The following is a 21,351-nucleotide window of genomic DNA, read 5'->3' as shown; positions in this document are numbered from 1 at the left end:
CCACTGCGCGGGCCAAGCTGGGTGCCCGCCTCACATCGAGAGTTGTATGAGGGACATTCTCCCAGATGTCGCTGTCAACACAGCATCGCCGTTAGACAAACGTGAAACGAGCAGAGGGTGCACTTTTAGCACAGTGGTTAGGTTTGCATCGAAACCATCTTTCTCTGCGGCAAGTGAGACTCCGATTAGGCACTCCTTCGGCTGGGGCCTACAATAGGGTGGTTCATCGCAAGAAATGCCGCGAAAAAGACGGTTATATTTCAACATGCTAAGCTTTTTCACTCAACGAGAAAAACAAAATGAAAGTAGGAACCGGCCGTCCATTGCGTTAAAGGCATGAATTTATATGCGCTAGTGATATAACAGCTGGGCACAGTAGGAAAAGAATCAGTGCGTAACTGGCAAAGCAAAACACAAAAATGCAAACAGTTCCACGTTGCCCGTCGTCGGCGAAGGAAAGCGACACAGCATAGTGCTAACAAAATTAACAAAACTTCGTGCTCAGATATACAGTACCTAGTAACCACTACCATAATGGCGATGTTCAGTAGATGGCACAACAACCGAACTCGGATCAGCGCAGTGAAATCTAAAAAACCTCAGTGCGAGCAACTTCGCCTTGCCGCCTGCAGGCATACACTTTCCAAACAAATGCGCGCTTATGTCCCAAAGCAAAAAGTAATGAAGAACGCGTTTTCAAAACATCTTAAAGGCAGGTCCAACGTTATCATTGTGATAAACTAAACAAAAGTGATCAAACATTACACAGAGTGCATACGAAAAAGGCACGTTAAGTGGCGTTGAAGTCGCTAGTGATATAGTGGACGCATGTACACGACCAGGATCGCCACCAAGCACGTCCACTACGCAAACAGGCAGGTCCGCGTAGCCTCGCGTTGGCAGCCAAAGGCGTCCGCGAAGTCGGAGGCGTTGATGGCCAAGTCGCACTCGTCCGTCCTTGACGGGTCGTCGCAGAAGTGGCTCCAGTAGCTCATTGTGATAAACGAAACAAAAGTAATCAAACATTACACAGAGTGCATACGAAAAAGGCACGTTAAGTGGCGTTCAAGTCGCTAGTGATATAGTGGACGCATGTACACGACCAGGATCGCCACCAAGCACGTCCACTACGCAAACAGGCAGGTCCGCGTAGCCTCGCGTTGGCAGCCAAAGGCGTCCACGAAGTCGGAGGCGTTGATGGCCAAGTCGCACTCATCCGTCCTTGACGGGTCGTCGCAGAAGTGGCTGCAGTAGCTGATGTAGAATATCTGCGTCGGCGAGAACTCCTCCAGCTTCTTGATCCTCAGCGAGGACAGGTCGTGGCCAGAGGTCTTGAGCGCCTCGAGCGCCACGTCCAGGGCAAAGAGGTCGCTCACCGTCGCCTTCTCTTCTGCGGTCTGCGCAGCGTCTAGCGCACACCGGCCGTGCTGCTCCCACCAGGAGATGTCCAGGCCGGAGTAGTCCATCTTCCTACCGCGCTCATCGGCGGCCCTGACTAGCTGCCGGGCGAGTTGGTAGCCCAGGCCGCTGTAGGTCATTAGGGCGGAGCCCCTGCTGCGGTAAGACGGCGGCGCAAGCGCCGACAGGCCAAGCCAGACCAGGTTCAGGGAGTAGAAGTAGGATGCGCTACCCGACATCCCGCGGTAACGGGCAGTCAGCAGTCTGTCGTGGAATGGGTCAGCCAGCGTCGTCTTCAGGACCTCCTTCAATTTGAGCCACGTGTCGAAGAAGGTGCGGTTACCGCCGCCGCTAGGGAAGTTGATGTACAGCATGTTGAGGACGGCGGCGACCATGAAGGCCTCAGGCGGCAACAGCCTAGCGCGCATATGCGCGCCTATCTTCAAGGCGGCTTCCTTTTTGGTAAGGTTGGATATCATTTCCGAAGCCTGAAGCAGGTTGGTTAGCGCTTTGGACGTGGCGTTAAATACTGCGAAGACCTCGTCCTTCAGGCTGTCGGCGTCGTCGAACAGTGAGTAGAAGAGCGGCGACGCCTGGACGATGCCGAATGACTCGTGAACGGCGAGAAAGCACTGCAAGAGGTCGGACGTGTTTTCTGCCTCCGCGGCTCCCAGCGACCCGAAGCCTGTGTTCAACATCCAGATGTAGGCGTACGAAAACATCCAGCTCATGACGTTCAGCAACCTTGTAGGAGAAATGACTTCGAATAGGCTTAACAGCTGAGTCAGCGCGTGACGTCTGATAATTAGAATTTTTGTTTCCAATGACACTCCGGAGACAGATTTCAAGTGCTTGCCGATGACACCCAGGAGGTCGTTCAAGGAGACGTTGTCATTGAACAGCCGGTGGACTCGGTGCAGAGGAAGCAGGACATCGTGCTCATCCGCTGGTGCTGACAGCAGAGCTGTCCGGACGGCGTTTTCATCTTCACACAACGTTTGGATGCTGAGGTTGTTTAGCTGGCTCTTTCCGTTGGTCAGAAAATGCGACACGCCTTTGACGACATTGGCGTACGCCATGTCATCCAGCGTCGACACCTGTCGCATTCGCAGAACCGGCAGAGGGCCTGGCTCCCCGAAGACGACAACGAGGCCATAATCTTCGGTCAGGTACGTCCGCTTCACGTCGAACCACAGCACCACCCTCCAGTTGATGGTCAGATCCAGGAGAACGTCGAGGATGTCGACAAGCTTCAGATTAGCCTTCCGCCACTCCGTCGGCCACGGTAGCCCCCGCGCCTCCATGAACTTCACGAATGGTTCGGCCGACTGCGCGGTGGACACCTCCAGGCAAGTCGAAAGGGCGGCCATAGCTTTGGAAGCGGCGGGGAAAGAGCCGTTGACTGGAGGTGGCGGCGTGACGGCACGGCTGGCGCTCGAGACGACGAACAGGGCGTACTGGAGGTCGTCGACGGCCTCTCGGTCCAGCGGAGCCTTGTTGCCGCACACGTAAGCGTGGAAGTGGGAGCAGGGATCTACCGAGGTGTCCAACGAGTGGAGGAGTTGGCGAGCGTGGTCGAGGCAGTCGTCACTGGAGCATACAGTCTCTCTGCTGGCCGGCGAGGTGAGCGCTCTGAGGACGAAGTAGATGAGGACGAGGAAGAGGACAAATCCGACGACCATGCAGACCGTGGCCTTTCTGCCGATGGGGTGGCCTAGCAGGCGAACGACGACTGTCTTCAGGCGGCGCAATTTCTGAGAGTAGTCCTCAGTGCCCTGGACCAGGATATAATACGAGACTATAGTTTCGGTGCAACATACCAGAAATGCGGCATGCGAATGATGCGACCTGAAACAACTATACTTGCTGCACCACGAATGAATGTTACTTAGCCTAGCCTGAATTTCACGTCGGTCAAAATTATTCTTTAAAAATTAGGTAATGTCCCTTTCTCTTACCTGAGCACCACAAACCAAGATAGAAAAAAGCCTAGGATGATTATCAGTGTGTAACACGAGATTCAGTTACGGCTGTTGAAGTATTTTCATTTCGCGATATATTGAGGTAAATATTGAGTGAAACATGTTCTGTTAATACCACTTTTTCGGATACACTCGCTCTTTAAGTAGCACTTCTCTCCCAAATTTGATAGTCAATCCATGCCGGAAGCCTTGTGTTCTGAGAAGTGGCAGGAGATCTGCTCGCAGTGTCGGAACAATGCCTGACTCTGAAAAACGAAGTCGATGCATGCGTCCCGGGAAGTCTTCGCAGTAGTGGGATGAGTTACTGAAGGAGAGGAAGTGCGCTGTCACACATGACGTCACTGGGTTGGGACAACTCAGCGATGTGCGTTGCCATGGCCAGTTGCACTAAAGACAGGGTGACGTGAGTGCAACTATCCTTTTTTCACGATAAACACTGGTTAACACCCTCCGGTTACGCCAATTACTACACTGCCACTACAACGAGGCTTGGTCGAGAAAACAGGCCTTTAACTGCTACCGCTATAAAATTAATAGGAACGAGGTTTAAAGGGACAGTGAGGAGAGCACTATCAATATTTTTTTTATAGCAAAATCCGATAGTTCGGCATGTCATGGCTTCGTTGCCACTTGGCCGGCAGCGAAAGATGCATTTATTTCTAAGAAATTTGGATTCGAGGTTGAAAGTTTTTCCCGCCGCTCTGATTCAAACTTGGGATTCTCCTATGACGACACAGGACAAAGTGACGTGAAACATGACGTGCACATGACGTAACGCAGACTCCGTGATTTCTGGCGGCTAGCAGAGCGACCTAGCAGCAGCCGAAATGAAAGCTACCGCCGGCCGCACGTTGAAGGCATCTATCGGCTATTGCGGCCGTCGCTACAGTCGCTCGCTTACGTTTGCACTGGCGTTTTGCCAGCGTTACGATGGATCTCGTTCTCGAAGTCGTCAACGAAGTTCTCGCAAATAGACACCTCTAGCATACCGTGTACCTTGTTACCGCTAGCGGAATAGCGGGAGCCCGCCTGACGCCGGGGAGCAGGCGCTGATTGGTTCCGATGCTTCAGGCGCGCGCGTAGCTGCCGGGCACGTGGCGCCATCTGGCGACGTTAAAGATATTTGCGCATGCATTGGCTGCGCCTCAGTGATTTGTGGCTTCTCGGGTCCTAGATTGGTTCTAGCAACACTGCTTTGTCCTATGACGTCATAACGCTTGTACTTGCGAGTTTGGCCTGTGGCGGCGATACCTGTATTTTGGTTCTTGCTCTTTTCTACGTTACAAGAGCTTTGTTGTCAGTATGAGTGGCGTTTTTGTAATCAGGAGCGGGTATTCTGTCGATACAAGCCAACTTCAATTTCTCCTCAGTGTCCCTTTAAAATTAACAGGAACGAGGATTCTTGCATAAAAACTTAGAACAATTAGCATCCACGATATCTTGCAGGCCCTGAGTACAGCGTTCATAAGGCGGGTTGCAATCAGGAAGAAATATAGCACGAAACAATATGGCGGGATAGGCATCATTAAAGATCTTGAAATATATTAATAAAGCATGCCTACTAAGAAAAGCCGGAGACATCGAAGAGAGCTGGTTTGGTTTGGTTTGGCTTACGGGGTTTAACGTCCCAGAGCGACTAAGGCTATGAGAGACGCCGTAGTGGAGGGCTCCGGAAATTTCGACCACCTGGGGTTCTTTAACGTGCACTGACATCGCACAGTACACGGGCCTCTAGCTTGGTCCAGAAAACAGGCCTTTAACTGCTACCGCTATAAAATTAATAGGAACGAGGTTTAAAATTAACAGGAACGAGGATTCTTGCATAAAAACTTAGAACAATTAGAATTTGGAGGAGAAATTCGAGGCCCGTGTGTTGTGCGATGTCAGTGCACGTTAAAGAACCCCAGGTGGTCGAAATTTCCGGAGCCCTCCACTACGGCGTCTCTCATAGCCTCAGTCGCTTTGGGACGTTAAACCCCATAAACCAAACTAAACCAGCATCCACGATATCTTGCAGGCCCTGAGTACAGCGTTCATAAGGCGGGTTGCAATCAGGAAGAAATATAGCACGAAACAATATGGCGGGATAGGCATCATTAAAGATCTTGAAATATATTAATAAAGCATGCCTACTAAGAAAAGCCGGAGACATCGAAGAGAGCTGGTTTGGTTTGGTTTGGCTTACGGGGTTTAACGTCCCAGAGCGACTAAGGCTATGAGAGACGCCGTAGTGGAGGGCTCCGGAAATTTCGACCACCTGGGGTTCTTTAACGTGCACTGACATCGCACAGTACACGGGCCTCTAGCTTGGTCCAGAAAACAGGCCTTTAACTGCTACCGCTATAAAATTAATAGGAACGAGGTTTAAAATTAACAGGAACGAGGATTCTTGCATAAAAACTTAGAACAATTAGAATTTCTTTGGAGGAGAAATTCGAGGCCCGTGTGTTTTGTGCGATGTCAGTGCACGTTAAAGAACCCCAGGTGGTCGAAATTTCCGGAGCCCTCCACTACGGCGTCTCTCATAGCCTCAGTCGCTTTGGGACGTTAAACCCCATAAACCATACTAAACCAGCATCCACGATATCTTGCAGGCCCTGAGTACAGCGTTCATAAGGCGGGTTGCAATCAGGAAGAAATATAGCACGAAACAATATGGCGGGATAGGCATCATTAAAAATCTAGAAATATATTAATAAAGCATGCCTACTAAGAAAAGTGCAAGTGCAAGAGAGAGCTGTATCAAAGCAGAGAACAAGTGTTTCCCAGAGAGTTCCGGGAAAACACGTTAGAGTACAATGAACCTGAGGTTTATTTCTCCACTCGTACATTGTGGCTGCTCACACGCTCAGCTTCCTCGAGCCAAACTGATGACAGCGTCGGTACGGATCAGGCCCCTCCCCTCTGACAGTGTTTATGCGCGTCACTCTGCAGCACTTGCCGCTCTGATGTGTCCCCAGCGGTCGATGTTCACCTTGCGCAGTTTTAGAGCCACTTAAAATGTACCGGGCTTCCGTGCGGATGATAGCAAGTGCAATGGCGGCTACCTCTGCTGCTTCTGGGGAGGTGTATGGAGGGAGAGGTAGTCTGAGGAGGGTGGATGAGGAGGCCACGGTTCCGCTCGTGCTAAAAGCTTTGGGGGCAACCTGTCATGGCACACGCAATACTCCCGTTGATAGACCATGATGCGCGCCTTTCCTTTTATGGAAGAATGCTAACTCACGTGCTCTCCCTTCATGGTAAAAGAACCCTAGGTGGTGAAAATTATTCCGGAGACCTCCAATACAGCGCCTCTTTACATATCTCCTCTCACAGCGCGGTTCGGGTGTCCATCGAGAAGTGAGTTACGGCGTCGTTCTTTCCTCAAAGCAAATTATTAAATCTACCCCGAGCCCTCCACTGCCGCGCTTCTTTCTCCTCCTTATTTTACTCCCACCTTCAACCGCTCCCTCAAAGCCACCGCGGTGGCTCAGTGGTTATTGAGTTCGGCTGCTCTCCCATAGGACGCCGGTTCTGCCCCTGAAATGGCGGTCGCATTTCGATGGAGGCGAAACACGAAAGGCGCCCGTGTGCTGTCAGTGCACGTTCAATATCCCCAGGTGGTCGAAATTATTCCAACGCCCTCCACTACCGTACCTCTTTCGCTCATGCTTTTTCTCTTTCATCCCTTCCCTCTCGGTGCGGTTGAAATGACGAACGCGAAGTGAAGCAGTCACTGAGCCTTTTCCCGTCCTGAAAGAACATTTTTCTTCTGTTTACGTTAAGATTCCCAGGTAGTCGAATGAAACACTTCACTTCGTCAGGGGTTACGTAGCCCTCAGAGAGTGGAGCCCTTAATCCAGGGCCCCCTCAGATGCTGCAGTCCTCCCTGCCTGGTCGATCAGTCGGCGCTGGTTGTCCAGGTCTGCTGGAAAAGAGCGGCTCCCTTCGGGAGGGGACGCGGTTGGGTTTAGGAGGCTGAGTGGGACATTCCCACGTGGAATATGATAAAGGTTTGGGTGTCCTCCGTAGTAGGAGCATCACTCTGGGTATTTGCTTGGGTAGAAGGTGTGTAAACGCGAGGCTGGGGAAGGTGTTTGAAGCTTGCAACGTTTGGCGGCTTTTCCCGGGTAATTTCGCATGTGGTGGAGGGAGTGTTCTACGGGATAGTCTGTGGTGTTGTAGTATGTCTGTGTAGGTAAGTGGGATACTTTCCGCACAGTCAGGGTTGGGTTGACCTTACGCTGGTGCCCAGAGGGTGAGACATTCGATTGAAAGAAAAGCCTTTGAGTGAAAAGAAGAGGTGAGGCTCTCGAAAGAGCCCCGCTATGGGTGGAGTCCTTATTCCGGGACCTCATTGGTCGAAGCCGCCAGCTTGGCCAAAGCTTTTTGGGCCTGAAGGTCCGAGCAGCCAAGCAGGGCCACCTCCCATTCCTCTCTTTTAGGGGTGGGGGTGGGGGGGGGGGGGGCGGAGAGCTGAGTTGCGCTGACCAGCCCACACAATGTGGTATCAGCTACCTCCCCACAGTGTTGGTACTTGCAAGTGAACGCGGAATCGAATTCTGAGTACTGCCGAGCACAGCATTGCATTGGTGAATAATCCCGGCGACATCCATTACGTGGGCGGCTGCTTGAAGGCATTCCTCAATGCACCCTAGGTTTCACTCTCTAGTCCAAATCGTGATATCATCGGCATACAGTGTATTCCTTATTCCTTCGATACTTTTCTACTGGTCCAGGAAATGGGGCATCGTCAAATTAACGAGTAGAGGCGTTAGCACCACACTGTGTCCCTCACGTACTCGTTTGATATGGACCATATTCTTCATCTTGGATTCTGATTAGTGCGGCTCGATCGGTCGAAAGTTCTCGATATAGTTGAAAGTGTTGCGGCCGCAGTGGGTCTCATTGAGGTGTGTCAGTATGACGCTGTGTTTGTTGTTGTAGAAGGCGCCCCTTTCAAGTAAAATGCCAGGACGACATTGTCGTTGTGTGGGTGCTCGACTGGTTATGTCTCTGCTGAGTAGGAGGGTTATGTCCTGTGCCAACTTACGTGGGCGAAAGCCGAATATAGTGCCTGAAAAATTTGTTTCGTTGTTTTAAGCACTCGGAGGTGGTGGTGAAAATATTTTAACGAAATAGTTTAGGAGGTTGTAGCGGGTGGTTGGAGCTCTCAGTCCGGAACCCCATTGGCGTAGGCTCTCTTTCGATGAGTTCTTTTTGACTCTGCCTCCCACCCCTCCTGCGTTGGCTGGTTATTAACAGTGATCGCCTGATTTCGTTGGCAGCCCCATACCATATGGTACAGGTCCGCCTGCTCACCCCTGAATTTGCATTGTGAGTCAAATGACTCCGGGCCTATGGCGTGTAGTCTTCGTGTGTTGTTGTAAGTGTTGGTCTGTAGCTTTCGGAGGTGTAGTTCCTCCCGCATACCCAGGTGTCCAGACTATTTAGGCGGACTGGCAGGATGTGAACGTTTCGGTGTAAGAATTGATAAGCGACCGGGGCGATACGTCCTTGCGCGTGGTTTCGGCATGCTTCGTGTGTATTTGTTATAATTTTTTCATAATGTTAACTGGACTGTCTCGGGGGAAAGCGCTGACGGGGAGGGCTATTCCGCGCTCTTCCGCTTCCGTGCAGTTGTCGGTGCGTATACTGTGGCTTATCTTAGCACTTCGCACCTCCAGTCATCCAATGCCTTTGCCTTTGTAGTGCGGCGGTCTGCAGCGTCCGTACAGGAGGTGTCGCGGTCGTTGGTTTTGGTTTTTGAGGAAAGGAAATGGCGCAGTATCTGTCTCACATATTTCGGCGGACACCTGAAACACGCCGTAAGGGAAGGGAGGAAGGTGGGAGTGAAAGAAGAAAGAGAAAGAGGTGCCGTAGTGGAGGTCTCATGAGTAATTACGATCACCTAGCTGGGGATCTTTAACTTGCACTGACATCGCGCAGCACACGGGCGCCTTTTGCGTTCCACCTTCACCGAAACGCGGCCGCTGCGGTCGGGTTCGAACCCGGGTACTCCGGCTCGGTATACGAGCGCCTTACCACTGAGCCACCGCGGCGGGTATGTGTCGCGGTCGTTGCTTATCTTCTGTGCAAAGCTTTAGCCCTAGCCTTGCACCTACCGGTGTAGTGTTCAGTTTGGTTTGGTTTATGGGGTTTAACGTCCCAAAGCGACTAAGGCTATGAGAGACGCCGTAGTGGAGGGCTCCGGAAATTTCGACCACCTGGGGTTCTTTAACGTGCACTGACCTACCGGTGTAGTGTTCAGGATGCATAGTTCGGGGTATGTGTGCTACTGTAGCATGGGCTCACATTTATGGTATGCTATTGGTTTTAGTTCCCGTGGGTAAAATTCGGAGTTTGGGTATCCTAAATGTCTAAAGACATACATACCTCCTTGTCAAGGTGCGTTGGAGTCTGACTTGTTGAGCTTCGATTAGTTCGGGCGTCGTGTTATGTAGGTCTAACTGTAATGCCAGGGTCGTTGAGGCATAGATAAGGATGCCTGTCGCAGTTTTTACGGGTATGCGGGGTAGGGTGTTTAGCTGCTTTGCTTCTGTTTGCGCATGACGGACGCCAACAGTCACCGAAACCAAGGAGCATTGAGAATGTTTTTCTTTCCTTTAATTTGTGGTGTTCATCATCAAGAGATTAATACATAAATTATTTAAAAGTAATTGACCACAAATCAGAATCTACTGCAGAATCTATACCTCAATTACTTAATAATTTAGTTTAATTGCAACCTGCCACACAGAGGGCGATTTCCCTCTATCCACTTTGCTAGCTGCCACCCATTACAGCACCTTACTTTCTTCCCTCCCGCCACATAAATTGGTAAATTGGTTTTTGAGGAAAGGAAATGCGCAGCATCTGTCTCGCGTATATCAGCGGACACCTCAACCGGCGTCGTAAGGGAAGGGACGAAGGTAGGAGTGAAAGAAGAAAGAGAGAAAGAGGTGCCATAGTGGAGGTCTCCGGAATAATTTCGACCACCTGGGGATCTTTAACGTGCAATGACATCGCACAGCACACGGGTGTCTCTTGCGTTTCGTAAAATACGCTTTTGAGGAAAGTAAAGAAGCAGTAATCTCTCACATTTTTCGGTGGACACGTGAACCGCGCCGTAGGCGTAGGGAGGAAGATAGGACCGAGAAAAGAAAGAAAGAGGTGCCGTAGTTGAGGTCTCCCGAGTAATTTCGACCACCTAGCTGGGGATCTTTAACGTACACTGACATCGCGCAGCACACGGGCGCCTTTTGCGTTCCGCCTCCATTGACACGCGGCCGCCGCGGTCGGGTTCAAGCCCTGGTACTCCGGCTCGATAGGCGGGTGCCTTAACCACTGAACCACCGCGGCCGGGTTCCTCCCTCCATATCTTCCCTTGCATTGCGCGTAGAAAGTGGCCGCCTAGAAGTAAGAGTTACTGCGCCATTTCCTTTCTTCAAGACCAATTTTTTGTTGAATCTGTGTCCATTTCTTTGCCCTTAAATTGAGTGCATCGCTGCGAAGAAATGACGGATATATCGCAAATTGACAGATGCACGTATGAAGTAAAAGGTGATAATTAAGGGGTACTGAAAAATAAAGAGTGTCATGGCAAAGTCAAAGGTTGCGCCCTTGGGCGATCTGCGCGGCGACCTGCTATACGTATTAGTCCTGATCGCACAGCTACGTCTGAGTGCACTGCTTTACTCAACATTTCAATTCACACCTTCGTCCAAAAGGTGTGAATTGTGTGTGACAGCGATGAACGCAGGCAAGGAATCTGGGGCCGTGGTTGGCACAGTAATGTGGCATACTAAACGAGACTAAATATGACAACTGTTTTTCGCAAACGAATATAGTCCACGCAACAGGCACAAAGCCGAGCATAGAGGCTGCAGTTAGATGGTTTGGTTCATTGGGGTTTAACGTCCCGAAGCAACTCCGGCTATGAGGGACGCCGTAGGGTAGGGCTCCGGCGCCCCTCTCCGGCCGCAGTTGGAAACAAAGCAAAGTCTATATTATGCAGTTTCGATGTATTCCGTTCGTCAAGTGGGGATCACTGTTCTTTCCTTCGACGCAAAGAAACAATGCAGAAGAAGCGAAGGGGAACCGGCGATTGCCCCCTGTAACCCTAATTTTGCATGAGCGTGCATCTCCTATCGCAGCTCTAAATCCCGTTTTGCATTCAGGCCAGCTCGCTTACGTGCCGCGGGCTGCAGGACACGCCGCGTGTCCCGTAGCTGTGGTCGACCGGCCGCCTGGACCGACGTGACGCGAGGGGCGACAGCGACGGCTTCTTTTGCACGGTGCCGGACGGGATGGGCAGGTGGGAAATGGCTTCCTGCACGAGCAGCGACTTCCGCCGGTTGGCGTCCATGGCGTCGAAGCTCATGCTCCTTGCGGGCCACACCGGCGGCGGCGGCTCCTGAATCACCAGCTCGCCCCTCGCGGACTGGCCGCGGCCAGCGCGAGCCGGTAGAGACGCGTCGGCCGGAGGCAAGCCGGGGCCCCCAGCGATGCCCGGTGGCGGGGACACGAACACTGTCATTTTGGCCCCTTGGGATTCTCTCTTGGCGGCCGGGTTTATGGTCACACGACGGTCAATGGAACCTACAGGTGTCATCGCACGCTTGAACGAGGAGCGCCCTAAGACAGTGCGGGGCACGGCTTGCGACTCCGGCAACTCCGCGCGTGGCAGCTCGGGTCTCCCAGGGGCGACATCAGCGCCACCACCACCTGCAGCGGCCCCGTACTCCGGCGGTTGTTGGTATGCTCGAAGTGCGCCATCGGCGCTTCCTCCGGCCGATGGGTACGGCTGCTGGAGGTCTGCGGGTTCGCGGTACCTGTGCTCCGTGGCTGCCGGCGGTGGATCATGACCCGAGGGTGACCTGTCGGTGCGAGGACCGCCGTACGAGTGCGACGGCAAGGCTCGCTTTGAGTCGCTGCGCGACGAGTGCCCCAGCGATGAAGGGAAGCTGTCTTGCGGGCTGATGCGTTTGGGGGGCACGGGCGAGGCGCCGCGGGGTTCCTTGCTGCTTGTCCGCGAGACCGGGGTTATGGCTTCGCTCTCGGGAACGGAGGAGCTACGCGCCGACACGCGCCCTGCAAAGAGACGATTACGTTTTCGAGCAAGGGCCTTCATGTAGGTGGAAACTCTTCTAGTGAGAGCGGCCACGGCCTGCTTTGAACAGCGGCGGAATGTTCATGCACAGTCTGTGTTCAGAAGCGCAGTTTATGAACTCTTTCTGTCGCTGCATTTTCGCTGCGCTGTGATATTTGTTAAAAAAAACTCCCAGTTGCCTCGATGTCTCCGTAGTTGATTTACACTGACCGACAATGACCTTGTCCAGACCCAAGTCCTATCAGTGTCCTCGTCTTACGGATTTCAGCCCGCCAAATACAGTCGCGCTGAGGCTGGTACGGTAAGTGCTGCATGCGGCCGCATTTCAACGCAGTTGCTTTTCAAGCTGGCCTTTCTGGCTTCATACCCTTCATAAGGTTGGGGTACACATGACTCGATCATGCGTGTTAACTGCTGTTATGCTGCACGCAAAACCAGGCGAAAGGGCGTTGAAGCGTTAGAGAAAACTGGGGAAAACGAGCAGAGGAAGTTCATTATTGTGAACAAAGCAAAAAAAACGTTACCTTCTGGCCTCCCATATGGAGATAGGTGATAGTATGATAGCGCCATAGCTGTAGCGCGCGCCATGAATAAACCCGCTCCTCCTGTACGACGCGGCCACAAACAAATGCACTACAGGGTGCCGAAGACATGGTACATTACGCCGTGTACCGCGGAGCAAGTCCGCCCCCACCAAAAAAAAAAAGAAAACAGTCTTAAAGGTTGCTGCAGTGCAGCCTCTGAGCTTGCAAATGTGCAGCCAAGACTGCAGAGGGTAACCCTCTACAGCGGCCGCAGAGCAGCCGTCGCTGTGCAGGTAAGCTTACCTGGACTGTCGGGTCCAAGCCTGTGCCTTTTCCTCCTGCGGCGGGACTTTTCCGTGGAGGTCTCCAGGCTGCTCTGCTTCGGGGTGTCCTCCATGCCTCCCTCAGTAGCAGCGCTGAAGCTGGGCCTTTGCGGTGGATATTCCGAGGGCTGTTCCGCGGATTCAGAGCGAACGCGGCCCGACAGCACGTACCGCGCGAGTTCGCTTCTTCTTCTGCTTGGTCACGAGCCACGAAGCACGCGTGCACACGCATGGAAACCAATGTTTTCGGTACAAGCGTGGCGTTCCTCCCTTCTTGCACGGTGCTGTTCGGATGTCCACCGAGATGACAGAGAATTACTTGGTAATTTCCTCTCCTCAATAAGCGTCGCGTTCAAAGGGTAAGGCATCACGCCGAACCGGTGGTGGCGTTCCGTGGACTGGCTGGCAGCGCTACAACACGCTGTCGCGTTCCACTCCTAAAGGCGAAGCTTAAGCGTAATTAATTGATACTTATTTAGTATTTAGTCATTAATCAGTAATTAATCACCAATTAGTAATTTGTGATTACTTTGTCATCAATTATGTGTGACGTAATCCAGTGGTGACGTCACCAGTGTCACATAGGCAAAGTGGTACAAATAACCGAGGAATGAAAACAACGATTACAAAGATGGAAGGCAAATAGAAACCGGATACATCTGACGAGGCAGGGCGGAAGAGATTCCCCAGACACTCACAGGAAACGATTGCGTCCACATGAACCCGTGCACAGTATGTGTGGTGTGGTGTGTTGAACACTAGACCCATTTCAAGATTTTGACTAGTACCATCTACAACCAATGTGTTATTCCCGTAGACATGTCATGCTTTACTCTCGGTTACGGGAGAAGCAGAGATTTTTTTTTCCCTGGTGATTATTTTAACGTTGCAAGAGCGAGCTTTGGCCAAAGAGAGCCACGGCACAATAGAGTGTCTCGCTCTACTCTACCCAGCTTGTGGACCAATGGGCATTGCAGCTCCCTCGGACGTCTGAATAAGATCCGGACGTCCAGATCCAGATCGGGCATGCTTTGTACATCCACCGGATACCACATAATGGAACAGTTAGAAAAGTCTTTTTTTTTCGCCTGCGAACCTAACTAGGTGGTTTATGCTGGACATTTTGACAATGTTCTCAGCCGTACTTTGGTCAGATTTGAATCACGGTACTTGGGAAATGAGTCACGAAAGACACATTTTCCGAGCATTTCACCCCGGAGAAGCCAATTACCAAGCCAACGGATGGTACCCATCGTGTCACCGATTGGTACCAGGCGACACGTACTCCGCCCTTCAGCACCTCCCGGCTGCCTCTTTGCTGTCTGCATTGCTTGCAAACACATTTTTTTGCACGTTCCCCTTGTTCAAAAAGCAGAAGAAACTGCAGGCCGCTGCTTTTATGCTCGCGCACAGCGCATTCCACCGCGTAGCAAGTAAACAGCGCTGAGAAGACTACTGTTAGGTTTCGCTATCGGGAAAAAACCCAAAACAGCACGCAGCAAGCAGCCGAATTTTTTGCAAGCTGCAAGTGCGCCAATGCATAGTCCATGACGTCGGCCAGGAGAGGTCATCGAAACTTAAAGGGACTATGCAACGAATTAAAAGTTGCTTGTAAATGCTTTTAGTGCTTAGAAATGACGCCAAGAAGCACTCACACCCAGTACTAGTCTTCGGGACTGAGCCGGCAATTTATTCTTAATTTTTAAAAACCGTGTTTTTTTAAAATTCGCGGTCCGATTGGTGTCCTCATAGTGACCGATTTTGAAACTACAACTGGGAAAATAGACGTAGCCCCCACACCACTCGCACGCTTTCAAGTATCCATTAGGCCAAATTTTATGAAACGCATAAATTCATGGCTCATATGCACGCACGTGTCCAGATTTTGCGAGCAGGGCGCTTTGTCGTGCGTGGCCTTCCCTCCTAGTTTTCGTAGCTTATTTCCTTCCCACGCTCGACCTCTCTATGTTCTCCTGCACCCAAATGTTTTAATAAGCAGGAATCTTGCCTTTTCAATGCTACATCGTTCCTTCCAATTTTGGTGTAATAGCTACGTTAGCCACCGGCGAATTTAGTGCACACTACTCGGAGCAGCCATCAAGGGAGTACATATTCCCCACTTTTTTTTAGGGGGGGGGGGGCGTGGGGGGGAAGGGTCTCGAGATTTCCGCCCTCCGTTGGCTACCCCACTGAAAGGAGGTGAAAACAAATAAAAAGAGATCATGTAAGGAGAAAGCACAATTGTAGAGACATTTTTTTTAGTTTCACTGCACAGGGTACGCTACCTAGCCGCATGTACTATCGACGCCTTCGCAAGTGTTTAGTTTGCTCTTGACGAAGCACGATTCTTAGCCAAGGAGTTCTGCGTCATGTTTATGCGAACGAGAAGCGTGTCATTCCACCGACTAAAGAGAGTGTGAGGCACTTGTGAGCTGTTGTATCGTGTACCCAGATTTAAGTATGCCACTGCCTGCATGACTGTTGCCACTGCCACCTGGAAATACTTTATTGAAACTGAAACGCCACTGTAGTCGGATACAGCAAGCCTGCAGTGAAGCTCCACCCGTTTTCTGAAACGTATCCATACACTCTTTTCAAGATATCACACAATTCTACAGGCTATGCCGACAAGAATATCCAGAACCCCACAGGAAGCTCACCAAGAAGGAGGAAGCATCATGGAGGCAGTAGCAGGTGGGCACCGTTCCGAAAACAGCCGCACTCAGTAGGTTCCTTCCAGGCTTAAACGAAGGAAAATGTAGGACCTGTGGAGAACGGGTGACCCCAGCCAATATGATGTGGGCATGCGCCCAGTCCACCAGGACAATTCACCACTATAGTGAACATTAAGACGCCATGGGAGGCTTTCATACGCAGCCAGGGCCTGGAAGAGCAGAAGACCATCAGCAGGCAAGCCTTCGAAGCCTCCAGGAACCAAGGGATCTCGGCCGTCTGAGAAGGACGGGTGCGCAGGTCCGCCCTCCAGACACTTGATCTGAACTCAATAAAGTTTTTCTATGGTATGCCATGAAGCTTCACCTAGATCCAGCACCGCCGCACAGAATCCCTCCACATCAAAAAAGTAGTCGGTTGTTAAAGCTTTTTGCCTAAACAAAAAGCTAATCACAGAAACAAAAAATTACAAGCTCTAGAACTTGATGCCTGGCTAGATTAATATAGTTAAACATTAAAAAGCTGATCTGATTTACTGTTTGATTCGCTAGAGGAGTAAAACAGGCCGCGGCGGACCGTGGCCCAGTGTTACTAACTGCTGTTTTCTGAAGTTGTATCGTATTTACTACAGACAGTCACTTGTATTGAGGTCTGCAAACGAGCTCGAACGTTCTATCCCTGCTGAAAACAGGGACAACGGAGTCTCGTCTATTTGTTGCTCAGTTGTGAAAACACGTAGCTAAATGCAGCACTGCAAAGGATGTCAGTCAACTTCTCAAGCTCGTCCACTATTTCGTTCCGAGAAACGATAGCAGCGAGTGCTGTCTCTTGTCTCCGGCCTTCTTTTTTCCGGCTGGTTTCTCCGGTGCGGCCTTCTCCCTCGGAGCCCTGGGAAGCGGCTCCTCTTAGTCGTCGTCGGACTCGCTCACCAGCTCCTTCACCAGTTTGGTCACTGCAGAGAGGGAAAGCGCCGCCGTATGTCACTCTGGAGGGCACAAGAAGCGTGGCTTTTGAGCTGCACGAGATTACGCAACACAGGGAGAAGCAGATTGAGTCGGACTTCGAAAGACATGAAAAAACATTCGAAATATCCGAAAGTACGCACTATCAAATAACCCTCCCGATTTTGAACCCCCCCCCCCCTCCCGAAAGAAAGAAGGAAACCAATAAAATCGTTTGCATCAGAGTAATTTTGTTTAGGGAAAACCTGAGTGATGGTCATTAACTTTTGCAGTTAAAACTAAGAGGGAACGACGATCTTCCTGGGTTGAGTCAAATGCCTGACTGCATGCATACTGCTGGGAGTGTTGGATTGCTGGAAGCAGAGCTGCTTTAAAATGTTAAATAAAGGCTCTAGCGACCACTTTCACGGTGCGGCGCAGGAGCAGCGGAGCCTCTTCACAAACGGTGTCGTCGCATACGAGGTGTCTCACATGCAATAACCGCGAACAGCGCGTGATAAGCACGCAGTTTCGGCGCATCGAAAGAATGGAAGAACCACACGAACGGAAGCGAGGGAAACGGAGTCGGCGCCTGAAATTCACCTGAATGGCGATAAGTCTTCTGGAAGAAAAATTGATGCAGGTCCTTGTTGATGCAGGTCCTTGTTGATTGATGCAGCGCCGTCCTTGCTGCCTCGTCTAGTCCTCGTCTCCTTGCGCTGCTATTTATTTGTTCAGGTTCCTAGCAATTCTGCCGAACCTTAATGCTATGTGAAAGGTCCTTTTATATAGTATTATTTTTTTATTTTTATGTTTCGTTTGCTTCATTTTTGTTTTTGCCTTTTATTTTTGTTTGTTTTTCTTTTCGTGTTATTTCATTTTATTATTGTTTATGTTCTTATTTTATCGTTGTTTATTTTGCGCTCCTTCAAGAGCGAATGAAGGAAAAATGCCCCCGCATTCCCTCGGCACCAATCCAACTCAGCACCATCAGCCTCACTACGCCCGCTGCAGGGCGAAGGCACCTACCAACTGTGCCAGCTGGAGCCACCTAACCCTCGCAAACCTTTTAATCTCACGCGCTCATCTAGGTAACTTTCCACCGTCCCCTGCTACACTTGTCATCTCTTGGAATCCACTCCGCTAACCCTAATGACCATCAGTTATCTTCCCTTTACATTTTCATGCTCTGCCGAAGAACGTTTCTTCTCCGTTTCGACTAGGATGTCATTAACTCTCATTCGTTCCCTCACCCACTCTCCTCTCTTCCTATCTCTTAAGATTACACCTATCATTTTCATTTCTATATCTCGCTGCGTTGTCCTCAATTTAAGATGGACCCTTTTCATTAGCCACCACGTTTCTTCTCCATGGGCAAATACGGGTAAAATACAGCTGTTATATGCCATTTTTCTTGGGGATACTGGTAAACTGCCTATCATGATGGGAGAGTATCTGCCAGATACACTTCACGCTAATCTTATTCTTATAGTTATTCCACTTTCGTAGCCCGGATCCGCAGTTACTACCTGCCCTAGGTAGCTGCACTTCTTTCCACTTCCAGTGCCTCACTACCAATCACAAACTGATGTTCCTTCCGAGACTGTGGAACATCACTTCAGTTTTATGCACATTAATTTTTGGACCCACCTTTCTGTTCTGCCTGTCCAACTCATTGATCATGCTTTGCAGCTCATTTTCTGAGTGACGCTGCAAGGCAATGTCATCAGCAAATGACAAATTAATGAGGTACTCACCATTAACTTTAATCCAAAGCTTTTACCAATCCAGGTCTCCGAATGCCTCCTGTAAACAAGCAGTGAATAGCATTGGAGAAATTGTGTCTCCCTGCCTGAAATCCTTCCTCGTTGAAATTTTATTGCTGTCTTCATGGAGGACTATGGTGGTTGTGTAACCGCTACAGATACCTATCTTGCACCATTTTTACATCAGGCACATCTATACCCTGCTTCTACAATGGCTGCATGACTGCTAAGGTTTCATCCGAGCCAAATGCTTTCTTGTAGTCTAAGAAAACTATATATAGGGATTGGTTATGTTCTGCGCATTTCGTAGTCCCATGATTGATAGTATGAATACGGTCTATTGTCAAGTACCCTATGAAAGCCTGTTTGATCCCTTGGTTGACTGAAGTCGAAGGTTGTCCTTATACTATCAGCAATTACGCTTGTAAATACTTTCCAGGAAAGAGACACTAAGCTGATCAGTCCGTAATTTCTCAAGTTTTTGAAGTCTCCTTTCCTATGTATTAAGACAATGTTAGGATTCTTCAAAGATTTAGACTACGCTCTAGGTCATGAGGCATTGCGTACACAGGGTGGCCAGTTCTACCACCAGCCTGACTTTTCTGTGGTTACGGCAGCCTGGTTACTTTTGGCGAAGACTGTACATAAGCATTAAACGTAAGGACAGCTACAAGCACTAATTGCAGGAATTAGAACCCAAAGAACTCACATCCTCCAAAGTGCGATCCCCTCGGTGTAGGTAAGACCACAGGGAACGGTGAGCACACACAAAGAGACTAGTGTACACAGGCAGTGCCTGCAGTTGTCTTCATCAAAACGCACCCTCAAGGGAGGTTACTGAATGTGCCCGGCTGTGTTCATTGAGAATGTCATGAGGGATGCATTCCATCTGGATTCCATGAGAGATCTGAGCTTGCGAGACAGTGAATGAGACAGCATAGAGAAGAGAGAGTCAGGACCTGCCATAAAGCACAATGTGCTGCAAAGAATAATAGAGGATGTTCCGTTAACTCTAATGGAAGACTCGACAAATAAGACGGCCAATTTGGTAAAAATCTTCGATTTCAAAATTTTTTTTCGTAACACTTCGGTCTTTACCTGTCTCGTGACAAAAACAACCCACAAATTTCGAAAATTTGTTTTTCTGATGTGGGGTCGTCGAGAATCATGAGTGAATTGCCCTTCTGACGGTTGCTGCGCATTGCAAATCCCGTGGGTTCTGAAGACGGAGCACCACCATCTTAAGAAGAGGTCAGCGGATCAGACCTTTTCCATGTTGCTGAACCTAAAAACCAAAGCATCATGTGGCCCGGACAACATTCCAAACGCATTTCTGCGACGCTATGCCGAAACTCTGGCTAAATTCCTTGTGATAATTTTTCACTCTTCAATGTAAATAGGTAAAATACCTGATGATTGGAGAACAGCCTGAGTTGTTCCCGTTTATAAAAAAGGGGACCGTCTTCTCTTGCAGAACTACCATCCCATATCATTGACGTCCCCATGCTGTAAGCTATTAGAACATATAGTTGCACACTGTATGAATGAATTTTTAGAAAAAAAATCGCGTGCTAACTAGCTTCCAGCACGGGTTCAGAACAGGATTCTCGATGGTAACACATCTAATTACAGTAATAAATTAATTTGCTTCCTGTATAGGTAATAAAGGCGAAATCGATGCAATATTTCTGGATTTTAGCAAGGCATTTGACAAAGTTCCTCATGATAAACTAATTTTTAAAATGAAAGAAATTGGCATTCCTGATAATTTAGTAACATGGATTACTGCATACTTAAAAGACCGCAAACAGTTTGTTGAAGTAAGTGGACGACGTTCGGGCTCTCTTCCAGTTTCATCCGGTGTTCCCCAAGGAAGTGTTTTGGGCCCTCTGCTTTTTCTTTTGTATGTGACTGATATTGTTCAAGTTGTTAACCCCCCAGTGCATATTCGATTGTTTGCTGACGATTGCGTTCTATACCGAGAAGTTACAAATATGGAAGATCAATGTGACCTGGACAGAGCTTTGAACAGTGTTTTCGAATGGTGCGACCGATGGGGCATGATTCTGAATGCTGATAAATGTGTTTATATGCCGACAACCCGAAAAACCGTACGTCACAGCCACACATATAAATTAGGCTCTCCTCCTCTTAGCAAGTATCCAACTACAAATACCTAGGAGTAACCATAAGTAGCAATCTATCGTGGAACTTGCACATAAACAATATCTGCTCTGCTGCATTTCGAAAACTGTGTTGCTTGAGACATAAACTAAAGAATGCTCCTTCTAACATTAAGCTTCTTTGTTATTCTTCAATAATTAGACCTAAACTGGAATATGCATGCATATGTGCGGGACCCGTGTTCTAAATTTAACGTAAAAAATCTGGAAAGAATACAGAGAAGAGCCGTCAGGTTTATTTTTAATAAATATGCAAGGGCTGACTCCCCAACCACTTGAATGGAGATTAATAAAATTGAACTACTTGAACATCGGAGAAGAAAGCTTAGGTTAGAATTTATTTCTCTCTTATTACATCACAAACTTGGTTTGGATCCGTCATCATACTTAACGCGGGCACCAACCAGACAAACTCGTCAACACCATCCCACTTCTCTAACCCCTACATTCGCTAGAACAGACACAAGTTT

General features: G+C 49.6%; 3 protein-coding genes across 4 annotated transcripts in view; all 3 read right to left on the bottom strand.

Annotated features, from left to right (window-relative positions):
• Window positions 1-323: 323 nt before the first annotated feature.
• LOC149370265 (neprilysin-1-like) lies at window positions 324-3,123 on the bottom strand. The gene has a single exon (XM_089582880.1). The coding sequence runs from the start codon at window positions 3,078-3,080 to the stop codon at window positions 1,128-1,130; it is 1,953 nt and encodes a 650-aa protein (XP_089439006.1). The 5' UTR covers window positions 3,081-3,123; the 3' UTR covers window positions 324-1,127.
• An 8,243-nt stretch (window positions 3,124-11,366) lies between these two features.
• Window positions 11,367-13,623, bottom strand: LOC149370264 (uncharacterized). The gene is made up of 2 exons (XM_089582866.1): window positions 13,299-13,623; window positions 11,367-12,452 (listed from the first exon to the last, which is right to left on the bottom strand). Exons 1-2 carry the CDS (start codon window positions 13,390-13,392, stop codon window positions 11,536-11,538), a joined length of 1,011 nt encoding a protein of 336 aa, XP_089438992.1. The 5' UTR covers window positions 13,393-13,623; the 3' UTR covers window positions 11,367-11,535.
• Window positions 13,624-16,412: 2,789 nt separating this feature from the next.
• The window catches only part of LOC149370262 (uncharacterized), a 58,128-nt gene continuing 53,189 nt past the window's right edge, over window positions 16,413-21,351 (bottom strand). The window contains exons 3-4 of one of the 2 annotated variants that reach the window (XM_089561013.1): window positions 18,690-18,738; window positions 16,413-16,943 (exon numbers count right to left, since the gene is read on the bottom strand). In XM_089561013.1, the coding sequence (XP_089417139.1) occupies window positions 18,712-18,738 (27 nt within the window). In that variant the 3' untranslated portion in view covers window positions 16,413-16,943; window positions 18,690-18,711. The remainder of the gene's footprint in view (window positions 16,944-18,689; window positions 18,739-21,351) is intronic. The other variant, XM_089561003.1, reaches the window with a different exon arrangement.

This window comes from Amblyomma mixtum, chromosome 1 (genome assembly GCF_055824585.1).
Source record: "Amblyomma mixtum isolate Tamu chromosome 1, ASM5582458v1, whole genome shotgun sequence".
Taxonomy (NCBI): Eukaryota; Metazoa; Arthropoda; class Arachnida; order Ixodida; family Ixodidae; genus Amblyomma; species Amblyomma mixtum.
This window is presented reverse-complemented; position numbering and strand designations above follow the sequence as displayed.